At 46.5% G+C, this 21090-nt stretch overlaps 1 protein-coding gene across 2 annotated transcripts in view; it reads left to right on the top strand.

Annotated features, from left to right (window-relative positions):
- Positions 1 to 21090, top strand: part of PSME4 (proteasome activator subunit 4) — a 338013-nt gene that overhangs the window by 269220 nt on the left and 47703 nt on the right. For both annotated transcript variants that reach the window (XM_068233125.1, XM_068233124.1), the window contains exons 43-44: positions 9832 to 9987; positions 17573 to 17735. In XM_068233125.1, the coding sequence (XP_068089226.1) occupies positions 9832 to 9987; positions 17573 to 17735 (319 nt within the window). The remainder of the gene's footprint in view (positions 1 to 9831; positions 9988 to 17572; positions 17736 to 21090) is intronic.

Genomic DNA, 21090 nt, shown 5'->3' with positions numbered 1-21090 from the left:
GGGCAGATGAGGTGTCTCCTGAGAGATGGCTTGCTGAATTACATGTGGCCCTGGTGTGTTGTGTCTCCTATTGTGATGCTGTATGTTGTGTTCCCTCAGACAGTGAGGAGCAGATGAGAGGTGTCTCCTGAGAGATAACTTGCTGAATTACATGTGGCCCTGGTGTGTTGTGTCTCCTATTGTGATGCTGTATGTTGTGTTCCCTCAGACAGTGAGGAGCAGATGAGAGGTGTCTCCTGAGAGATAACTTGCTGAATTACATGTGGCCCTGGTGTGTTGTGTCTCCTATTGTGATGCTGTATGTTGTGTTCCCTCAGACAGTGAGGAGCAGATGAGGTGTCTCCTGAGAGATAGCTTGCTGAATTACATGTGGCCCTGGTGTGTTGTGTCTCCTATTGTGATGCTGTATGTTGTGTTCCCTCAGACAGTGAGGAGCAGATGAGGTGTCTCCTGAGAGATAACTTGCTGAATTACATGTGGCCCTGGTGTGTTGTGTCTCCTATTGTGATGCTGTATGTTGTGTTCCCTCAGACAGTGAGGAGCAGATGAGGTGTCTCCTGAGAGATAGCTTGCTGAATTACATGTGGCCCTGGTGTGTTGTGTCTCCTATTGTGATGCTGTATGTTGTGTTCCCTCAGACAGTGAGGAGCAGATGAGGTGTCTCCTGAGAGATAACTTGCTGAATTACATGTGGCCCTGGTGTGTTGTGTCTCCTATTGTGATGCTGTATGTTGTGTTCCCTCAGACAGTGAGGGGCAGATGAGAGGTGTCTCCTGAGAGATAGCTTGCTGAATTACATGTGGCCCTGGTGTGTTGTGTCTCCTATTGTGATGCTGTATGTTGTGTTCCCTCAGACAGTGAGGAGCAGATGAGGTGTCTCCTGAGAGATAGCTTGCTGAATTACATATGGCCTGGTGTGTTGTGTCTCCTATTGTGATGCTGTATGTTGTGTTCCCCTCAGACAGTGAGGGGCAGATGAGGTGTCTCCTGAGAGATAACTTGCTGAATTACATGTGGCCCTGGTGTGTTGTGTCTCCTATTGTGATGCTGTATGTTGTGTTCCCTCAGACAGTGAGGAGCAGATGAGGTGTCTCCTGAGAGATAACCTGCTGAATTACATGTGGCCCTGGTGTGTTGTGTCTCCTATTGTGATGCTGTATGTTGTGTTCCCTCAGACAGTGAGGAGCAGATGAGGTGTCTCCTGAGAGATAGCTTGCTGAATTACATGTGGCCCTGGTGTGTTGTGTCTCCTATTGTGATGCTGTATGTTGTGTTCCCTCAGACAGTGAGGAGCAGATGAGGTGTCTCCTGAGAGATAGCTTGCTGAATTACATGTGGCCCTGGTGTGTTGTGTCTCCTATTGTGATGCTGTATGTTGTGTTCCCCTCAGACAGTGAGGAGCAGATGAGGTGTCTCCTGAGAGATAGCTTGCTGAATTACATGTGACCCTGGTGTGTTGTGTCTCCTATTGTGATGCTGTATGTTGTGTTCCCCTCAGACAGTGAGGAGCAGATGAGGTGTCTCCTGAGAGATAGCTTGCTGAATTACATGTGGCCCTGGTGTGTTGTGTCTCCTATTGTGATGCTGTATGTTGTGTTCCCCTCAGACAGTGAGGGGCAGATGAGGTGTCTCCTGAGAGATAACTTGCTGAATTACATGTGGCCCTGGTGTGTTGTGTCTCCTATTGTGATGCTGTATGTGGTGTTCCCTCAGACAGTGAGGAGCAGATGAGGTGTCTCCTGAGAGATAGCTTGCTGAATTACATGTGGCCCTGGTGTGTTGTGTCTCCTATTGTGATGCTGTATGTTGTGTTCCCTCAGACAGTGAGGGGCAGATGAGAGGTGTCTCCTGATGGATAACTTGCTGAATTACATGTGGCCCTGGTGTGTTGTGTCTCCTATTGTGATGCTGTATGTTGTGTTCCCCTCAGACAGTGAGGAGCAGATGAGGTGTCTCCTGAGAGATAGCTTGCTGAATTACATGTGGCCCTGGTGTGTTGTGTCTCCTATTGTGATGCTGTATGTTGTGTTCCCTCAGACAGTGAGGGGCAGATGAGGTGTCTCCTGAGAGATGGCTTGCTGAATTACATGTAGCCCTGATGTGTTGTGTCTCCTATTGTGATGCTGTATGTTGTGTTCCCTCAGACAGTGAGGGGCAGATGAGAGGTGTCTCCTGAGAGATAGCTTGCTGAATTACATGTAGCCCTGATGTGTTGTGTCTCCTATTGTGATCCTGTATGTTGTGTTCCCCTCAGACAGTGAGGGGCAGATGAGAGGTGTCTCCTGAGAGATAGCTTGCTGAATTACATGTAGCCCTGGTGTGTTGTGTCTCCTATTGTGATGCTGTATGTTGTGTTCCCCTCAGACAGTGAGGAGCAGATGAGGTGTCTCCTGAGAGATAGCTTGCTGAATTACATGTAGCCCTGGTGTGTTGTGTCTCCTATTGTGATGCTGTATGTTGTGTTCCCTCAGACAGTGAGGAGCAGATGAGATGTCTCCTGAGGGATAACTTGCTGAATTACATGTAGCCCTGGTGTGTTGTGTCTCCTATTGTGATGCTGTATGTTGTGTTCCCCTCAGACAGTGAGGAGCAGATGAGGTGTCTCCTGAGAGATAACTTGCTGAATTACATGTGGCCCTGGTGTGTTGTGTCTCCTATTGTGATGCTGTATGTTGTGTTCCCCTCAGACAGTGAGGAGCAGATGAGAGGTGTCTCCTGAGAGATAACTTGCTGAATTACATGTGGCCCTGGTGTGTTGTGTCTCCTATTGTGATGCTGTATGTTGTGTTCCCTCAGACAGTGAGGAGCAGATGAGGTGTCTCCTGAGAGATAGCTTGCTGAATTACATGTGGCCCTGGTGTGTTGTGTCTCCTATTGTGATGCTGTATGTTGTGTTCCCCTCAGACAGTGAGGAGCAGATGAGGTGTCTCCTGAGAGATAACTTGCTGAATTACATGTGGCCCTGGTGTGTTGTGTCTCCTATTGTGATGCTGTATGTTGTGTCCCCTCAGACAGTGAGGAGCAGATGAGAGGTGTCTCCTGAGAGATAACTTGCTGAATTACATGTGGCCTGGTGTGTTGTGTCTCCTATTGTGATGCTGTATGTTGTGTTCCCTCAGACAGTGAGGAGCAGATGAGGTGTCTCCTGATGGATAGCTTGCTGAATTACATGTGGCCCTGGTGTGTTGTGTCTCCTATTGTGATGCTGTATGTTGTGTTCCCCTCAGACAGTGAGGAGCAGATGAGAGGTGTCTCCTGAGAGATAGCTTGCTGAATTACATGTGGCCCTGGTGTGTTGTGTCTCCTATTGTGATGCTGTATGTTGTGTTCCCCTCAGACAGTGAGGAGCAGATGAGGTGTCTCCTGAGAGATAGCTTGCTGAATTACATGTGGCCCTGGTGTGTTGTGTCTCCTATTGTGATGCTGTATGTTGTGTTCCCCTCAGACAGTGAGGAGCAGATGAGAGGTGTCTCCTGAGAGATAGCTTGCTGAATTACATGTGGCCCTGGTGTGTTGTGTCTCCTATTGTGATGCTGTATGTTGTGTTCCCTCAGACAGTGAGGAGCAGATGAGAGGTGTCTCCTGAGAGATAGCTTGCTGAATTACATGTGGCCCTGGTGTGTTGTGTCTCCTATTGTGATGCTGTATGTTGTGTTCCCCTCAGACAGTGAGGGGCAGATGAGAGGTGTCTCCTGAGAGATAGCTTGCTGAATTACATGTGGCCCTGGTGTGTTGTGTCTCCTATTGTGATGCTGTATGTTGTGTTCCCCTCAGACAGTGAGGAGCAGATGAGGTGTCTCCTGAGAGATAGCTTGCTGAATTACATGTGGCCCTGGTGTGTTGTGTCTCCTATTGTGGTGCTGTATGTTGTGTTCCCTCAGACAGTGAGGAGCAGATGAGAGGTGTCTCCTGAGAGATAGCTTGCTGAATTACATGTGGCCCTGGTGTGTTGTGTCTCCTATTGTGATGCTGTATGTTGTGTCCCCTCAGACAGTGAGGAGCAGATGAGGTGTCTCCTGAGAGATAGCTTGCTGAATTACATGTGGCCCTGGTGTGTTGTGTCTCCTATTGTGATGCTGTATGTTGTGTTCCCTCAGACAGTGAGGAGCAGATGAGGTGTCTCCTGATGGATAGCTTGCTGAATTACATGTGGCCCTGGTGTGTTGTGTCTCCTATTGTGATGCTGTATGTTGTGTTCCCTCAGACAGTGAGGAGCAGATGAGGTGTCTCCTGAGAGATAGCTTGCTGAATTACATGTGGCCCTGGTGTGTTGTGTCTCCTATTGTGATGCTGTATGTTGTGTTCCCTCAGACAGTGAGGGGCAGATGAGAGGTGTCTCCTGAGAGATAGCTTGCTGAATTACATGTGGCCCTGGTGTGTTGTGTCTCCTATTGTGATGCTGTATGTTGTGTTCCCTCAGACAGTGAGGAGCAGATGAGAGGTGTCTCCTGAGAGATAGCTTGCTGAATTACATGTGGCCCTGGTGTGTTGTGTCTCCTATTGTGATGCTGTATGTTGTGTTCCCTCAGACAGTGAGGAGCAGATGAGAGGTGTCTCCTGAGAGATAACTTGCTGAATTACATGTGGCCCTGGTGTGTTGTGTCTCCTATTGTGATGCTGTATGTGGTGTTCCCTCAGACAGTGAGGAGCAGATGAGGTGTCTCCTGAGAGATAGCTTGCTGAATTACATGTGGCCCTGGTGTGTTGTGTCTCCTATTGTGATGCTGTATGTTGTGTTCCCTCAGACAGTGAGGAGCAGATGAGAGGTGTCTCCTGAGAGATAACTTGCTGAATTACATGTGGCCCTGGTGTGTTGTGTCTCCTATTGTGATGCTGTATGTTGTGTCCCCTCAGACAGTGAGGAGCAGATGAGAGGTGTCTCCTGAGAGATAACTTGCTGAATTACATGTGGCCCTGGTGTGTTGTGTCTCCTATTGTGATGCTGTATGTTGTGTTCCCCTCAGACAGTGAGGAGCAGATGAGGTGTCTCCTGAGAGATAACTTGCTGAATTACATGTGGCCCTGGTGTGTTGTGTCTCCTATTGTGATGCTGTATGTTGTGTTCCCTCAGACAGTGAGGAGCAGATGAGGTGTCTCCTGAGAGATAGCTTGCTGAATTACATGTGGCCTGGTGTGTTGTGTCTCCTATTGTGATGCTGTATGTTGTGTTCCCTCAGACAGTGAGGAGCAGATGAGGTGTCTCCTGAGAGATAGCTTGCTGAATTACATGTGGCCCTGGTGTGTTGTGTCTCCTATTGTGATGCTGTATGTGGTGTTCCCTCAGACAGTGAGGGGCAGATGAGAGGTGTCTCCTGAGAGATAACTTGCTGAATTACATGTGGCCCTGGTGTGTTGTGTCTCCTATTGTGATGCTGTATGTTGTGTTCCCTCAGACAGTGAGGGGCAGATGAGGTGTCTCCTGAGAGATAGCTTGCTGAATTACATGTGGCCCTGGTGTGTTGTGTCTCCTATTGTGATGCTGTATGTTGTGTTCCCTCAGACAGTGAGGAGCAGATGAGAGGTGTCTCCTGAGAGATAACTTGCTGAATTACATGTAGCCCTGGTGTGTTGTGTCTCCTATTGTGATGCTGTATGTTGTGTCCCCTCAGACAGTGAGGAGCAGATGAGAGGTGTCTCCTGAGAGATAACTTGCTGAATTACATGTGGCCCTGGTGTGTTGTGTCTCCTATTGTGATGCTGTATGTTGTGTTCCCTCAGACAGTGAGGAGCAGATGAGAGGTGTCTCCTGAGAGATAGCTTGCTGAATTACATGTGGCCCTGGTGTGTTGTGTCTCCTATTGTGATGCTGTATGTTGTGTTCCCTCAGACAGTGAGGAGCAGATGAGAGGTGTCTCCTGAGAGATAACTTGCTGAATTACATGTGGCCTGGTGTGTTGTGTCTCCTATTGTGATGCTGTATGTTGTGTTCCCTCAGACAGTGAGGAGCAGATGAGAGGTGTCTCCTGAGAGATAGCTTGCTGAATTACATGTGACCCTGGTGTGTTGTGTCTCCTATTGTGATGCTGTATGTTGTGTTCCCTCAGACAGTGAGGAGCAGATGAGGTGTCTCCTGAGAGATAGCTTGCTGAATTACATGTGGCCCTGGTGTGTTGTGTCTCCTATTGTGATGCTGTATGTTGTGTTCCCTCAGACAGTGAGGAGCAGATGAGGTGTCTCCTGAGAGATAGCTTGCTGAATTACATGTGGCCCTGGTGTGTTGTGTCTCCTATTGTGATGCTGTATGTTGTGTTCCCCTCAGACAGTGAGGGGCAGATGAGGTGTCTCCTGAGAGATAACTTGCTGAATTACATGTGGCCCTGGTGTGTTGTGTCTCCTATTGTGATGCTGTATGTTGTGTTCCCTCAGACAGTGAGGAGCAGATGAGAGGTGTCTCCTGAGAGATAGCTTGCTGAATTACATGTGGCCCTGGTGTGTTGTGTCTCCTATTGTGATGCTGTATGTTGTGTTCCCCTCAGACAGTGAGGAGCAGATGAGAGGTGTCTCCTGAGAGATAGCTTGCTGAATTACATGTGGCCCTGGTGTGTTGTGTCTCCTATTGTGATGCTGTATGTTGTGTTCCCTCAGACAGTGAGGAGCAGATGAGAGGTGTCTCCTGAGAGATGGCTTGCTGAATTACATGTGGCCCTGGTGTGTTGTGTCTCCTATTGTGATGCTGTATGTTGTGTTCCCTCAGACAGTGAGGAGCAGATGAGGTGTCTCCTAAAAGATAGCTTGCTGAATTACATGTGGCCCTGGTGTGTTGTGTCTCCTATTGTGATGCTGTATGTGGTGTTCCCTCAGACAGTGAGGAGCAGATGAGGTGTCTCCTGAGAGATAGCTTGCTGAATTACATGTGGCCCTGGTGTGTTGTGTCTCCTATTGTGATCCTGTATGTTGTGTTCCCCTCAGACAGTGAGGAGCAGATGAGGTGTCTCCTGAGAGATAACTTGCTGAATTACATGTGGCCCTGGTGTGTTGTGTCTCCTATTGTGATCCTGTATGTTGTGTTCCCTCAGACAGTGAGGAGCAGATGAGAGGTGTCTCCTGAGAGATAACTTGCTGAATTACATGTGGCCCTGGTGTGTTGTGTCTCCTATTGTGATGCTGTATGTTGTGTTCCCTCAGACAGTGAGGAGCAGATGAGAGGTGTCTCCTGAGAGATAGCTTGCTGAATTACATGTGGCCCTGGTGTGTTGTGTCTCCTATTGTGATGCTGTATGTTGTGTTCCCTCAGACAGTGAGGAGCAGATGAGAGGTGTCTCCTGAGAGATAGCTTGCTGAATTACATGTGGCCCTGGTGTGTTGTGTCTCCTATTGTGATGCTGTATGTTGTGTTCCCTCAGACAGTGAGGAACAGATGAGGTGTCTCCTGAGAGATAACTTGCTGAATTACATGTGGCCCTGGTGTGTTGTGTCTCCTATTGTGATGCTGTATGTTGTGTTCCCTCAGACAGTGAGGAGCAGATGAGAGGTGTCTCCTGAGAGATAGCTTGCTGAATTACATGTGGCCCTGGTGTGTTGTGTCTCCTATTGTGATGCTGTATGTTGTGTTCCCTCAGACAGTGAGGGGCAGATGAGGTGTCTCCTGAGAGATAGCTTGCTGAATTACATGTGGCCCTGGTGTGTTGTGTCTCCTATTGTGATGCTGTATGTTGTGTTCCCTCAGACAGTGAGGAGCAGATGAGGTGTCTCCTGAGAGATAGCTTGCTGAATTACATGTGGCCCTGGTGTGTTGTGTCTCCTATTGTGATGCTGTATGTTGTGTCCCCTCAGACAGTGAGGAGCAGGTGAGAGGTGTCTCCTGAGAGATAACTTGCTGAATTACATGTGGCCCTGGTGTGTTGTGTCTCCTATTGTGATGCTGTATGTTGTGTTCCCCTCAGACAGTGAGGAGCAGATGAGAGGTGTCTCCTGAGAGATAACTTGCTGAATTACATGTGGCCCTGGTGTGTTGTGTCTCCTATTGTGATGCTGTATGTTGTGTTCCCTCAGACAGTGAGGAGCAGATGAGGTGTCTCCTGAGAGATGGCTTGCTGAATTACATGTGGCCCTGGTGTGTTGTGTCTCCTATTGTGATGCTGTATGTTGTGTTCCCCTCAGACAGTGAGGAGCAGATGAGAGGTGTCTCCTGAGAGATAGCTTGCTGAATTACATGTGGCCCTGGTGTGTTGTGTCTCCTATTGTGATGCTGTATGTTGTGTTCCCTCAGACAGTGAGGAGCAGATGAGACGTCTCTCCTGAGAGATAACTTGCTGAATTACATGTGGCCCTGGTGTGTTGTGTCTCCTATTGTGATGCTGTATGTTGTGTTCCCTCAGACAGTGAGGAGCAGATGAGAGGTGTCTCCTGAGAGATAGCTTGCTGAATTACATGTGGCCCTGGTGTGTTGTGTCTCCTATTGTGATGCTGTATGTTGTGTTCCCTCAGACAGTGAGGAGCAGATGAGAGGTGTCTCCTGAGAGATAGCTTGCTGAATTACATGTGGCCCTGGTGTGTTGTGTCTCCTATTGTGATGCTGTATGTTGTGTTCCCCTCAGACAGTGAGGAGCAGATGAGAGGTGTCTCCTGAGAGATAGCTTGCTGAATTACATGTGGCCCTGGTGTGTTGTGTCTCCTATTGTGATGCTGTATGTTGTGTCCCCTCAGACAGTGAGGAGCAGATGAGAGGTGTCTCCTGAGAGATAGCTTGCTGAATTACATGTGGCCCTGGTGTGTTGTGTCTCCTATTGTGATGCTGTATGTTGTGTTCCCTCAGACAGTGAGGAGCAGATGAGAGGTGTCTCCTGAGAGATAGCTTGCTGAATTACATGTGGCCCTGGTGTGTTGTGTCTCCTATTGTGATGCTGTATGTTGTGTTCCCTCAGACAGTGAGGAGCAGATGAGAGGTGTCTCCTGAGAGATAGCTTGCTGAATTACATGTGGCCCTGGTGTGTTGTGTCTCCTATTGTGATGCTGTATGTTGTGTTCCCTCAGACAGTGAGGAGCAGATGAGGTGTCTCCTGAGAGATAGCTTGCTGAATTACATGTGGCCCTGGTGTGTTGTGTCTCCTATTGTGATGCTGTATGTTGTGTTCCCCTCAGACAGTGAGGGGCAGATGAGGTGTCTCCTGAGAGATAACTTGCTGAATTACATGTGGCCCTGGTGTGTTGTGTCTCCTATTGTGATGCTGTATGTTGTGTTCCCCTCAGACAGTGAGGAGCAGATGAGGTGTCTCCTGAGAGATAACTTGCTGAATTACATGTGGCCCTGGTGTGTTGTGTCTCCTATTGTGATGCTGTATGTTGTGTTCCCTCAGACAGTGAGGAGCAGATGAGGTGTCTCCTGATGGATAGCTTGCTGAATTACATGTGGCCCTGGTGTGTTGTGTCTCCTATTGTGATGCTGTATGTTGTGTTCCCTCAGACAGTGAGGAGCAGATGAGGTGTCTCCTGAGAGATAGCTTGCTGAATTACATGTGGCCCTGGTGTGTTGTGTCTCCTATTGTGATGCTGTATGTTGTGTTCCCTCAGACAGTGAGGAGCAGATGAGGTGTCTCCTGAGAGATAGCTTGCTGAATTACATATGGCCTGGTGTGTTGTGTCTCCTATTGTGATGCTGTATGTTGTGTTCCCTCAGACAGTGAGGAGCAGATGAGGTGTCTCCTGATGGATAGCTTGCTGAATTACATGTGACCCTGGTGTGTTGTGTCTCCTATTGTGATGCTGTATGTTGTGTTCCCTCAGACAGTGAGGAGCAGATGAGAGGTGTCTCCTGAGAGATAGCTTGCTGAATTACATGTAGCCTGGTGTGTTGTGTCTCCTATTGTGATGCTGTATGTTGTGTTCCCTCAGACAGTGAGGAGCAGCTCGTGGCATGCCAAGTACACGGTACTCACCTACCTCCAGACTATGGTCTTCTATAACCTCTTCCTGTTCCTGCAAAATGACGAAGCTGTGAGAGGCGTCAGGTGGCTGGTCCTCCAACTAATGGCTGATGAGCAGCTGGAGGTAAATATGGCTGAAATGCTTCTCTGTCATGTAGTGATTGTCTGATGCTGGGAGTTATTGCTATAGCAACAAGCCACCTCCCACCTGGCCTGTATGTGAGTGTCTGATGCTGGGAGATATCGCCATAGCAACAAGCCACATCCCACCTGTCCTGTATGTAAGTGTCTGATGCTGGGAGATATCGCCATAGAAACAAGCCACCTCCCACTTGGTGTGTATGCGAGTGCCGTGTGCGGCGGTCCCCAGCGAGTGCCGTGTGCGGCGGTCCTCAGCGAGTGCCGTGTTCGGCGGTCCCCAGCGAGTGCCGTGTGCGGCGGTCCCCAGCGAGTGCCGTGTGTCTCTGTCCCCAGCGAGTGCCGTGTGCGGCGGTCCCCAGCGAGTGCCGTGTGTCTCTGTCCCCAGCGAGTGCCGTGTGTCTCTGTCCCCAGCGAGTGCCGTGTGTCTCTGTCCCCAGCGAGTGCCGTGTGTCTCTGTCCCCAGCGAGTGCCGTGTGTCTCTGTCCCCAGCGAGTGCCCTGTGCGGCGGTCCCCAGCGAGTGCCGTGTGCGGCGGTCCCCAGCGAGTGCCGTGTGCGGCGGTCCCCAGCGAGTGCCGTGTGTGTCTCGGTCCCCAGCGAGTGTCGCGTGCTGCGGTCCCCAGCGAGTGCCGTGTATTTCTCGGTCCCCAGCGAGTGCCGTGTATGTCTCTGTCCCCAGCGAGTGCCGTGTGTCTCTGTCCCCAGTGAGTGCCGTGTGTCTCTGTCCCCAGCGAGTGCCGTGTATGTCTCTGTCCCCAGCGAGTGCCGTGTGTCTCTGTCCCCAGTGAGTGCCGTGTGTCTCTGTCCCCAGCGAGTGCCGTGTGTCTCTGTCCCCAGCGAGTGCCGTGGGCGGCGGTCCCCAGCGAGTGCCGTGTGTCTCTGTCCCCAGCGAGTGCCGTGTGCGGCGGTCCCCAGCGAGTGCCGTGTGCGGCGGTCCCCAGCGAGTGCCGTGTGCGGCGGTCCCCAGCGAGTGCCGTGTGCGGCGGTCCCCAGCGAGTGCCGTGTGCGGCGGTCCCCAGCGAGTGCCGTGTGTGTCGCGGTTCCCAGCGAGTGCCGTGTGTGTCTCGGTCCCCAGCGAGTGTCGCGTGCTGCGGTCCCCAGCGAGTGCCGTGTATTTCTCGGTCCCCAGCGAGTGCCGTGTATGTCTCGGTCCCCAGCGAGTGCCGTGTATGTCTCTGTCCCCAGCGAGTGCCGTGTGTCTCTGTCCCCAGCGAGTGCCGTGTGTCTCTGTCCCCAGTGAGTGCCGTGTGTCTCTGTCCCCAGCGAGTGCCGTGTGTCTCTGTCCCCAGCGAGTGCCGTGTATGTCTCTGTCCCCAGCGAGTGCCGTGTGTCTCTGTCCCCAGTGAGTGCCGTGTGTCTCTGTCCCCAGCGAGTGCCGTGTGTCTCTGTCCCCAGCGAGTGCCGTGTGTCTCTGTCCCCAGCGAGTGCCGTGGGCGGCGGTCCCCAGCGAGTGCCGTGTGTCTCTGTCCCCAGCGAGTGCCGTGTGCAGCGGTCCCCAGCGAGTGCCGTGTGCGGCGGTCCCCAGCGAGTGCCGTGTGCGGCGGTCCCCAGCGAGTGCCGTGTGCGGCGGTCCCCAGCGAGTGCCGTGTGCGGCGGTCCCCAGCGAGTGCCGTGTGTGTCGCGGTTCCCAGCGAGTGCCGTGTGTGTCGCGGTTCCCAGCGAGTGCCGTGTGTGTCTCGGTCCCCAGCGAGTGCCGCATGCGGCGGTCCCCAGCGAGTGCCGTGTATGTCTCGGTCCCCAGCGAGTGCCGTGTGTGCCGCGGTTCCCAGCGAGTGCCGTGTGTGCCGCAGTCCCCAGGGAGAGTGCACATTTTGCAGCCATAGCAGCATCATGTATTGCTGAGTATCTGACATACTTGCCGCCTTCCTGCCTTCCTGATTACTCTCTATGGGTTTGATCACAGGGTAATGATGGGCGATGGACGCACAAGTGAGCGGTGTAATTACAGCAGCACTTGCCGTTACTGATTTACTCGCCTTCAGAACATTACGTACAAGGAGATAATTTGCAGTAATGTGCAGATTACATGCAGCCGGCCTCCTCCAAGCACATCAGCCTCTTTGTTTACATTTCTAACCTGTAACAATATGTACTTATTAGCCAATGTGGTCTCTGATTAATGGAGATTAATGGGTAACGTGATTAACCCTTTCTCACGCAGTGCCAAGGGAATATACATCAACCTGAGCTGTGCTAATCATTTGCCATCATTTCTATGGATGAGTGATATGTGTGCTATACAATAACTATAGCACCAGCTCCAGTATTCCCCATTATATTCAATGGATGAGTGATATGCATGCTATACAATAACTACAGCATCAGCTCCAGTATTTCCCATTATATTCAATGGATGAGTGATATGCATGCTATACAATAACTACAGCATCAGCTCCAGTATTTCCCATTATATTCAATGGATGAGTGATATGTGTGCTATACAATAACTACAGCCTCAGCTCCAACATTTCCCATTATATTCAATGGATGAGTGATATGTGTGCTATACAATAACTACAGCACCAGCTCCAACATTCCCATTATATTCAATGGATGAGTGATATGTGTGCTATACAATAGCTACAGCACCAGCTCCAACATTCCCATTATATTCAATGGATGAGTGATATGTGTGCTATACAATAACTACAGCACCAGCTCCAACATTCCCATTATATTCAATGGATGAGTGATATGTGTGCTATGCTTTTAGCTATGATTAAGGGCATCAACTTGGCCCGAAACATGTCAGCTGTGTTACCACTGATATGAGGATACGTCCTGAATAAAGAATTCGAGCTTTTTTCAAGAGACACTGTTGCGGACTCCTTCATCTTCATTGTTTACCTTACTTGGATTGAGCTACCCAGGGTCCTGCACTGTCTCTGCTGGTCTGCAGTGCAGCGGTGTACCCAATTGTCTACCCATATTCTATACAATAACTACAGCATCAGCTCCAGTATTTCCCATTATATTCAATGGATGAGTGATATGTGTGCTATACAATAACTATAGCACCAGCTCCAACATTTCCCATTATATTCAATGGATGAGTGATATGTGTGCTATCCAAAAACTATAGCACCAGCTCCAACATTTCCCATTATATTCAATGGATGAGTGATATGCGTGCTATACAGTAACTATGGCACCAGCTCCAGTATTTCCCATTATATTCAATGGATGAGTGATATGTGTGCTATACAATAACTACAGCATCATCTCCAACATTTCCCATTATATTCAATGGATGAGTGATATGTGTGCTATACAATAACTACAGCATCATCTCCAACATTTCCCATTATATTCAATGGATGAGTGATATGTGTGCTATATAATAACTACAGCACCAGCTCCAACATTTCCCATTATATTCAATGGATGAGTGATATGTGTGCTATATAATAACTACAGCACCATCTCCAACATTTCCCATTATATTCAATGGATGAGTGATATGTGTGCTATAGAATAACTATAGCACCAGCTCCAACATTTCCCATTATATTCAATGGATGAGTGATATGCGTGCTATACAATAACTATAGCACCAGCTCCAGTATTTCCCATTATATTCAATGCATGAGTGGTATGTGTGCTATACAATAACTATAGCACCAGCTCCAACATTCCCCATTATATTCAATGGATGAGTGATATGTGTGCTATACAATAACTATAGCACCAGCTCCAACATTCCCCATTATATTCAATGGATGAGTGATATGTGTGCTATACAATAACTATAGCACCAGCTCCAACATTTCCCATTATATTCAATGGATGAGTGATATGTGTGCTATACAATAACTACAGCATCATCTCCAACATTTCCCATTATATTCAATGGATGAGTGATATGTGTGCTATATAATAACTACAGCACCAGCTCCAACATTTCCCATTATATTCAATGGATGAGTGATATGTGTGCTATATAATAACTACAGCACCATCTCCAACATTTCCCATTATATTCAATGGATGAGTAATATGCATGCTATACAATAACTACAGCATCAGCTCCAACATTTCCCATTATATTCAATGGATGAGTGATATGTGTGCTATACAATAACTATAGCACCAGCTCCAACATTTCCCATTATATTCAATGGATGAGTGATATGTGTGCTATACAATAACTACAGCATCATCTCCAACATTTCCCATTATATTCAATGGATGAGTGATATGTGTGCTATATAATAACTACAGCACCAGCTCCAACATTTTCCCATTATATTCAATGGATGAGTGATATGCGTGCTATATAATAACTACAGCACCATCTCCAACATTTCCCATTATATTCAATGGATGAGTAATATGCATGCTATACAATAACTACAGCATCAGCTCCAACATTTCCCATTATATTCAATGGATGAGTGATATGTGTGCTATACAATAACTATAGCACCAGCTCCAACATTTCCCATTATATTCAATGGATGAGTGATATGCATGCTATACAATAACTACAGCATCATCTCCAACATTTCCCATTATATTCAATGGATGAGTGATATGTGTTCTATACAATAACTACAGCATCATCTCCAACATTTCCCATTATATTCAATGGATGAGTGATATGTGTGCTATATAATAACTACAGCACCAGCTCCAGTATTTCCCATTATATTCAATGGATGAGTGATATGTGTGCTATATAATAACTACAGCACCAGCTCCGGTATTTCCCATTATATTCAATGGATGAGTGATATGTGTGCTATACAATAACTACAGCATCAGCTCCAACATTTCCCATTATATTCAATGGATGAGTAATATGCATGCTATACAATAACTACAGCACCATCTCCAACATTTCCCATTATATTCAATGGATGAGTGATATGTGTGCTATACAATAACTACAGCATCAGCTCCAACATTTCCCATTATATTCAATGGATGAGTGATATGCGTGCTATACAATAACTACTGCATCATCTCCAACATTTCCCATTATATTCAATGGATGAGTGATATGTGTGCTATACAATAACTACAGCACCAGCTCCAACATTTCCCATTATATTCAATGGATGAGTGATATGCGTGCTATACAATAACTACTGCATCATCTCCAACATTTCCCATTATATTCAATGGATGAGTGATATGTGTGCTATACAATAACTACAACATCAGCTCCAGTATTTCCCATTATATTCAATGGATGAGTGATATGTGTGCTATACAATAACTATAGCACCAGCTCCAACATTTCCCCATTATATTCAATGGATGAGTGATATGCGTGCTATACAATAACTATAGCCTCAGCTCCAACATTTCCCATTATATTCAATGGATGAGTGATATGTGTGCTATACAATAACTATAGCACCAGCTCCAACATTTCCCCATTATATTCAATGGATGAGTGATATGCGTGCTATACAATAACTATAGCACCAGCTCCAGTATTTCCCATTATATTCAATGGATGAGTGATATGTGTGCTATACAATAACTATAGCACCAGCTCCGGTATTTCCCATTATATTCAATGGATGAGTGATATGTGTGCTATACAAGACCTATAGCCTCAGCTCCAACATTTCCCATTATATTCAATGGATGAGTGATATGCGTGCTATACAATAACTATAGCCTCAGCTCCAACATTTCCCATTATATTCAATGGATGAGTGATATGTGTGCTATACAATAACTATAGCACAAGCTCCAACATTTCCCCATTATATTCAATGGATGAGTGATATGCGTGCTATACAATAACTATAGCACCAGCTCCAGTATTTCCCATTCTATTCAATGCATGAGTGATATGTGTGCTATACAATAACTACAGCACCATCTCCAACATTTCCCATTATTACAATAACTATAGCACCAGCTCCAGTATTTCCCATTCTATTCAATGGATGAGTGATATGTGTGCTATACAATAGCTACAGCACCAGCTCTAACATTTCCCATTATATTCAATGGATGAGTGATATGCATGCTATACAATAACTATAGCCTCAGCTCCAACATTTCCCATTGTATTCAATGGATGAGTGATATGCGTGCTATACAATAACTATAGCACCAGCTCCGGTATTTCCCATTATATTCAATGGATGAGTGATATGTGTGCTATACAATAACTACAGCATCATCTCCAACATTTCCCATTATATTCAATGGATGAGTGATATGCGTGCTATACAATAACTACAGCATCATCTCCAACATTTCCCATTATATTCAATGGATGAGTGATATGTGTGCTATACAATAACTACAGCATCAGCTCCAGTATTTCCCATTATATTCAATGGATGAGTGATATGCATGCTATACAATAACTATAGCACCAGCTCCAGTATTTCCCATTATATTCAATGGATGAGTGATATGTGTGCTATACAATAACTATAGCACCAGCTCCAACATTTCCCACTATATTCAATGGATGAGTGATATGTGTGCTATACAATAACTATAGCACCAGCTCCAACATTTCCCATTATATTCAATGGATGAGTGATATGTGCGCTATACAATAACTACAGCATCATCTCCAACATTTCCCATTATATTCAATGGATGAGTGATATGTGTGCTATACAATAACTATAGCATCAGCTCCAACATTTCCCATTATATTCAATGGATGAGTGATATGTGTGCTATACAATAACTACAGCATCAGCTCCAGTATTTCCCATTATATTCAATGGATGAGTGATATGTGTGCTATACAATAGCTACAGCACCAGCTCCAACATTTCCCATTATATTCAATGGATGAGTGATATGTGTGCTATACAGTAGCTACAGCACCAGCTCCAGTATTTCCCATTATATTCAATGGATGAGTGATATGTGTGCTATACAATAGCTACAGCACCAGCTCCGGTATTTCCCATTATATTCAATGGATGAGTGATATGTGTGCTATACAATAACTACAGCACCAGCTCCAACATTTCCCATTATATTCAATGGATGAGTGATATGTGTGCTATACAATAACTACAGCATCAGCTCCAGTATTTCCCATTATATTCAATGGATGAGTGATATGTGTGCTATACAATAGCTACAGCACCAGCTCCAACATTTCCCATTATATTCAATGGATGAGTGATATGTGTGCTATACAATAGCTACAGCACCAGCTCCGGTATTTCCCATTATATTTAATGGATGAGTGATATGTGTGCTATACAATAACTATAGCACCAGCTCCAACATTCCCCATTGTATTCAATGGATGAGTGATATGCGTGCTATACAATAACTACAGCACCATCACACTGTAGGAGGGGTCTCACCACAATATCAGCCACACAGCGCCCCCTGATGATCAGTTTGTGAAAAGGAGTAGATTTCTCATGGGAAAGGGGGTATCAGCTACTGATTGGGATGAAGTTCAGTTCTTGGTTACGGTTTCTCTGTAACTGGCTATAAGGATGGGGGTCTGGGGGCCACTGAGCCATAGTGAAGTGTGACCTGTACAGGGAATAGAGATGCCTCCTCAGTCAGATGTTCTGTATAATATTGTACACATTGCATCAGATGTGATCTGTCTCCTCAGGTAAGAGAAATGGCTGCCACCACCCTGGGAGGTCTCCTGCAATGCAGCTTCCTCACAATGGACCCCTCTATGCAAGCACACTTCGAGCAGCTGTGCAAAACCAGACTTCCCAAGAAACGCAAGAGAGACCTGGGCACAGCCGTGGACATGATCCCCTCCGCAGGTAATGTCCTGTGACATGGTGTGTAATGTCACATATGGGGTGTTAGATATATACCCTCCGCAGGTAATGTCCTGTAACATGGTGTGTGATGTCACATATGGGGTGTTAGATTTATACCCTCCGCAGGTAATGTCCTGTAACATGGTGTGTGATGTCACATATGGAGTGTTAGATTTATACCTTCCGCAGGTAATGTTACATAACATGGTGTGTGATCTCACATATGGAGTGTTAGATATATACCCTCCGCAGGTAATGTCCTGTGACATGGTGTGTAATGTCACATATGGGGTGTTAGATATATACCCTCCGCAGGTAATGTCCTGTAACATGGTGTGTGATGTCACATATGGGGTGTTAGATTTATACCCTCCGCAGGTAATGTCCTGTAACATGGTGTGTGATGTCACATATGGGGTGTTAGATTTATACCCTCCGCAGGTAATGTCCTGTAACATGGCGTGTGATGTCACATATGGGGTGTTAGATTTATACCCTCCGCAGGTAATGTTACATAACATGGTGTGTGATGTCACATATGGGGTGTTAGATATATACCCTCCGCAGGTAATGTTACATAACATGGTGTGTGATGTCACATATGGGGTGTTAGATATATACCCTCCGCAGGTAATGTAACATAACATGGTGTGTGATGTCACATATGGGGTGTTAGATATATACCCTCTGCAGGTAATGTCCTGTAACATGGTGTGTGATGTCACATATGGGGTGTTAGATATATACCCTCCGCAGGTAATGTCCTGTAACATGGCGTGTGATCTCACATATGGGGTGTTAGATTTATACCCTCCGCAGGTAATGTCCTGTAACATGGTGTGTGATGTCACATATGGGGTGTTAGATATATACCCTCCGCAGGTAATGTCCTGTAACATGGTGTGTGATGTCACATATGGAGTGTTAGATATATACCCTCTGCAGGTAATGTCCTGTAACATGGTGTGTGATGTCACATATGGGGTGTTAGATTTAAAACCCTCCGCAGGTAATGTCCTGTAACATGGCGTGTGATGTCACATATGGGGTGTTAGATTTATACCCTCCGCAGGTAATGTCCTGTAACATGGTGTGTGATGTCACATATGGGGTGTTAGATATATACCCTCCGCAGGTAATGTCCTGTGACATGGTGTGTGATGTCACATATGGGGAGTTAGATATATACCCTCCGCAGGTAATGTCCTGTGACATGGTGTGTGATGTCACATTGGGGGTGTTAGATATATACCCTCCGCAGGTAATGTCCTGTGACATGGTGTGTGATGTCACATATGGGGAGTTAGATATATACCCTCTGCAGGTAATGTCCTGTAACCCAGTGTGTGATGTCACATATGGGGTGTTAGATATATACCCTCCGCAGGTAATGTTACATAACATGGTGTGTGATGTCACATATGGGGTGTTAGATTTATACCCTCTGCAGGTAATGTCCTGTAACATGGTGTGTGATGTCACATATGGGGTGTTAGATATATACCCTCCGCAGGTAATGTCCTGTAACATGGCGTGTGATGTCACATATGGGGTGTTAGATATATACCCTCCGCAGGTAATGTCCTGTAACATGGTGTGTGATCTCACATATGGGGTGTTAGATATATACCCTCCGCAGGTAATGTCCTGTAACATGGCGTGTGATGTCACATATGGGGTGTTAGATATATACCTTCCGCAGGTAATGTCCTGTAACATGGTGTGTGATGTCACATATGGGGTGTTAGATATATACCCTCCGCAGGTAATGTTACATAACATGATGTGTGATGTCACATATGGGGTGTTAGATATATACCCTCTGCAGGTAATGTAACATAACATGGTGTGTGATGTCACATATGGGGTGTTAGATATATACCCTCCGCAGGTAATGTCCTGTAACATGGTGTGTGATCTCACATATGGGGTGTTAGATATATACCCTCCGCAGGTAATGTCCTGTAACATGGCGTGTGATGTCACATATGGGGTGTTAGATATATACCTTCCGCAGGTAATGTCCTGTAACATGGCGTGTGATGTCACATATGGGGTGTTAGATATATACCCTCCGCAGGTAATGTCCTGTAACATGGTGTGTGATCTCACATATGGGGTGTTAGATATATACCCTCCGCAGGTAATGTCCTGTGACATGGTGTGTAATGTCACATATGGGGTGTTAGATATATACCCTCCGCAGGTAATGTCCTGTAACATGGCGTGTGATGTCACATATGGGGTGTTAGATATATACCCTCCGCATGTAATGTTACATAACATGGTGTGTGATGTCACATATGGGGTGTTAGATATATACCCTCCGCAGGTAATGTCCTGTAACATGGTGTGTGATCTCACATATGGGGTGTTAGATATATACCCTCCGCAGGTAATGTCCTGTAACATGGTGTGTGATGTCACATATGGGGTGTTAGATATATACCCTCCGCAGGTAATGTCCTGTAACATGGTGTGTGATGTCACATATGGGGTGTTAGATATATACCTTCCGCAGGTAATGTCCTGTAACATGGTATGTGATGTCACATATGGGGTGTTAGATATATACCCTCCGCAGGTAATGTCCTGTAACATGGTGTGTGATGTCACATATGGGGTGTTAGATATATACCCTCTGCAGGTAATGTCCTGTAACATGGTGTGTGATGTCACATATGGGGTGTTAGATTTATACCCTCCGCAGGTAATGTCCTGTAACATGGTGTGTGATGTCACATATGGGGTGTTAGATTTATACCCTCCGCAGGTAATGTAACATAACATGGTGTGTAATGTCACATATGGGGTGTTAGATATATACCTTCCGCAGGTAATGTCCTGTAACATGGTGTGTGATGTCACATATGGGGTGTTAGATATATACCCTCCGCAGGTAATGTCCTGTAACATGGTGTGTGATGTCACATATGGGGTGTTAGATATATACCCTCTGCAGGTAATGTCCTGTAACATGGTGTGTGATGTCACATATGGGGTGTTAGATTCATACCCTCCGAAGGTAATGTCCTGTAACATGGTGTGTGATGTCACATATGGGGTGTTAGATATATACCCTCTGCAGGTAATGTCCTGTAACATGGCGTGTGATGTCACATATGGGGTGTTAGATATATACCCTCCGCAGGTAATGTCCTGTGACATGGTGTGTGATGTCACATATGGGGTGTTAGATATATACCCTCCGCAGGTAATGTTACATAACATGGTGTGTGATGTCACATATGGGGTGTTAGATATATACCCTCTGCAGGTAATGTTACATAACATGGTGTGTGATGTCACATATGGGGTGTTAGATATATACCCTCCGCAGGTAATGTCCTGTAAC

The sequence above is a fragment of the Hyperolius riggenbachi genome, chromosome 4, assembly GCF_040937935.1.
Source record: "Hyperolius riggenbachi isolate aHypRig1 chromosome 4, aHypRig1.pri, whole genome shotgun sequence".
Classification (NCBI taxonomy): domain Eukaryota; kingdom Metazoa; phylum Chordata; class Amphibia; order Anura; family Hyperoliidae; genus Hyperolius; species Hyperolius riggenbachi.
This window is presented reverse-complemented; position numbering and strand designations above follow the sequence as displayed.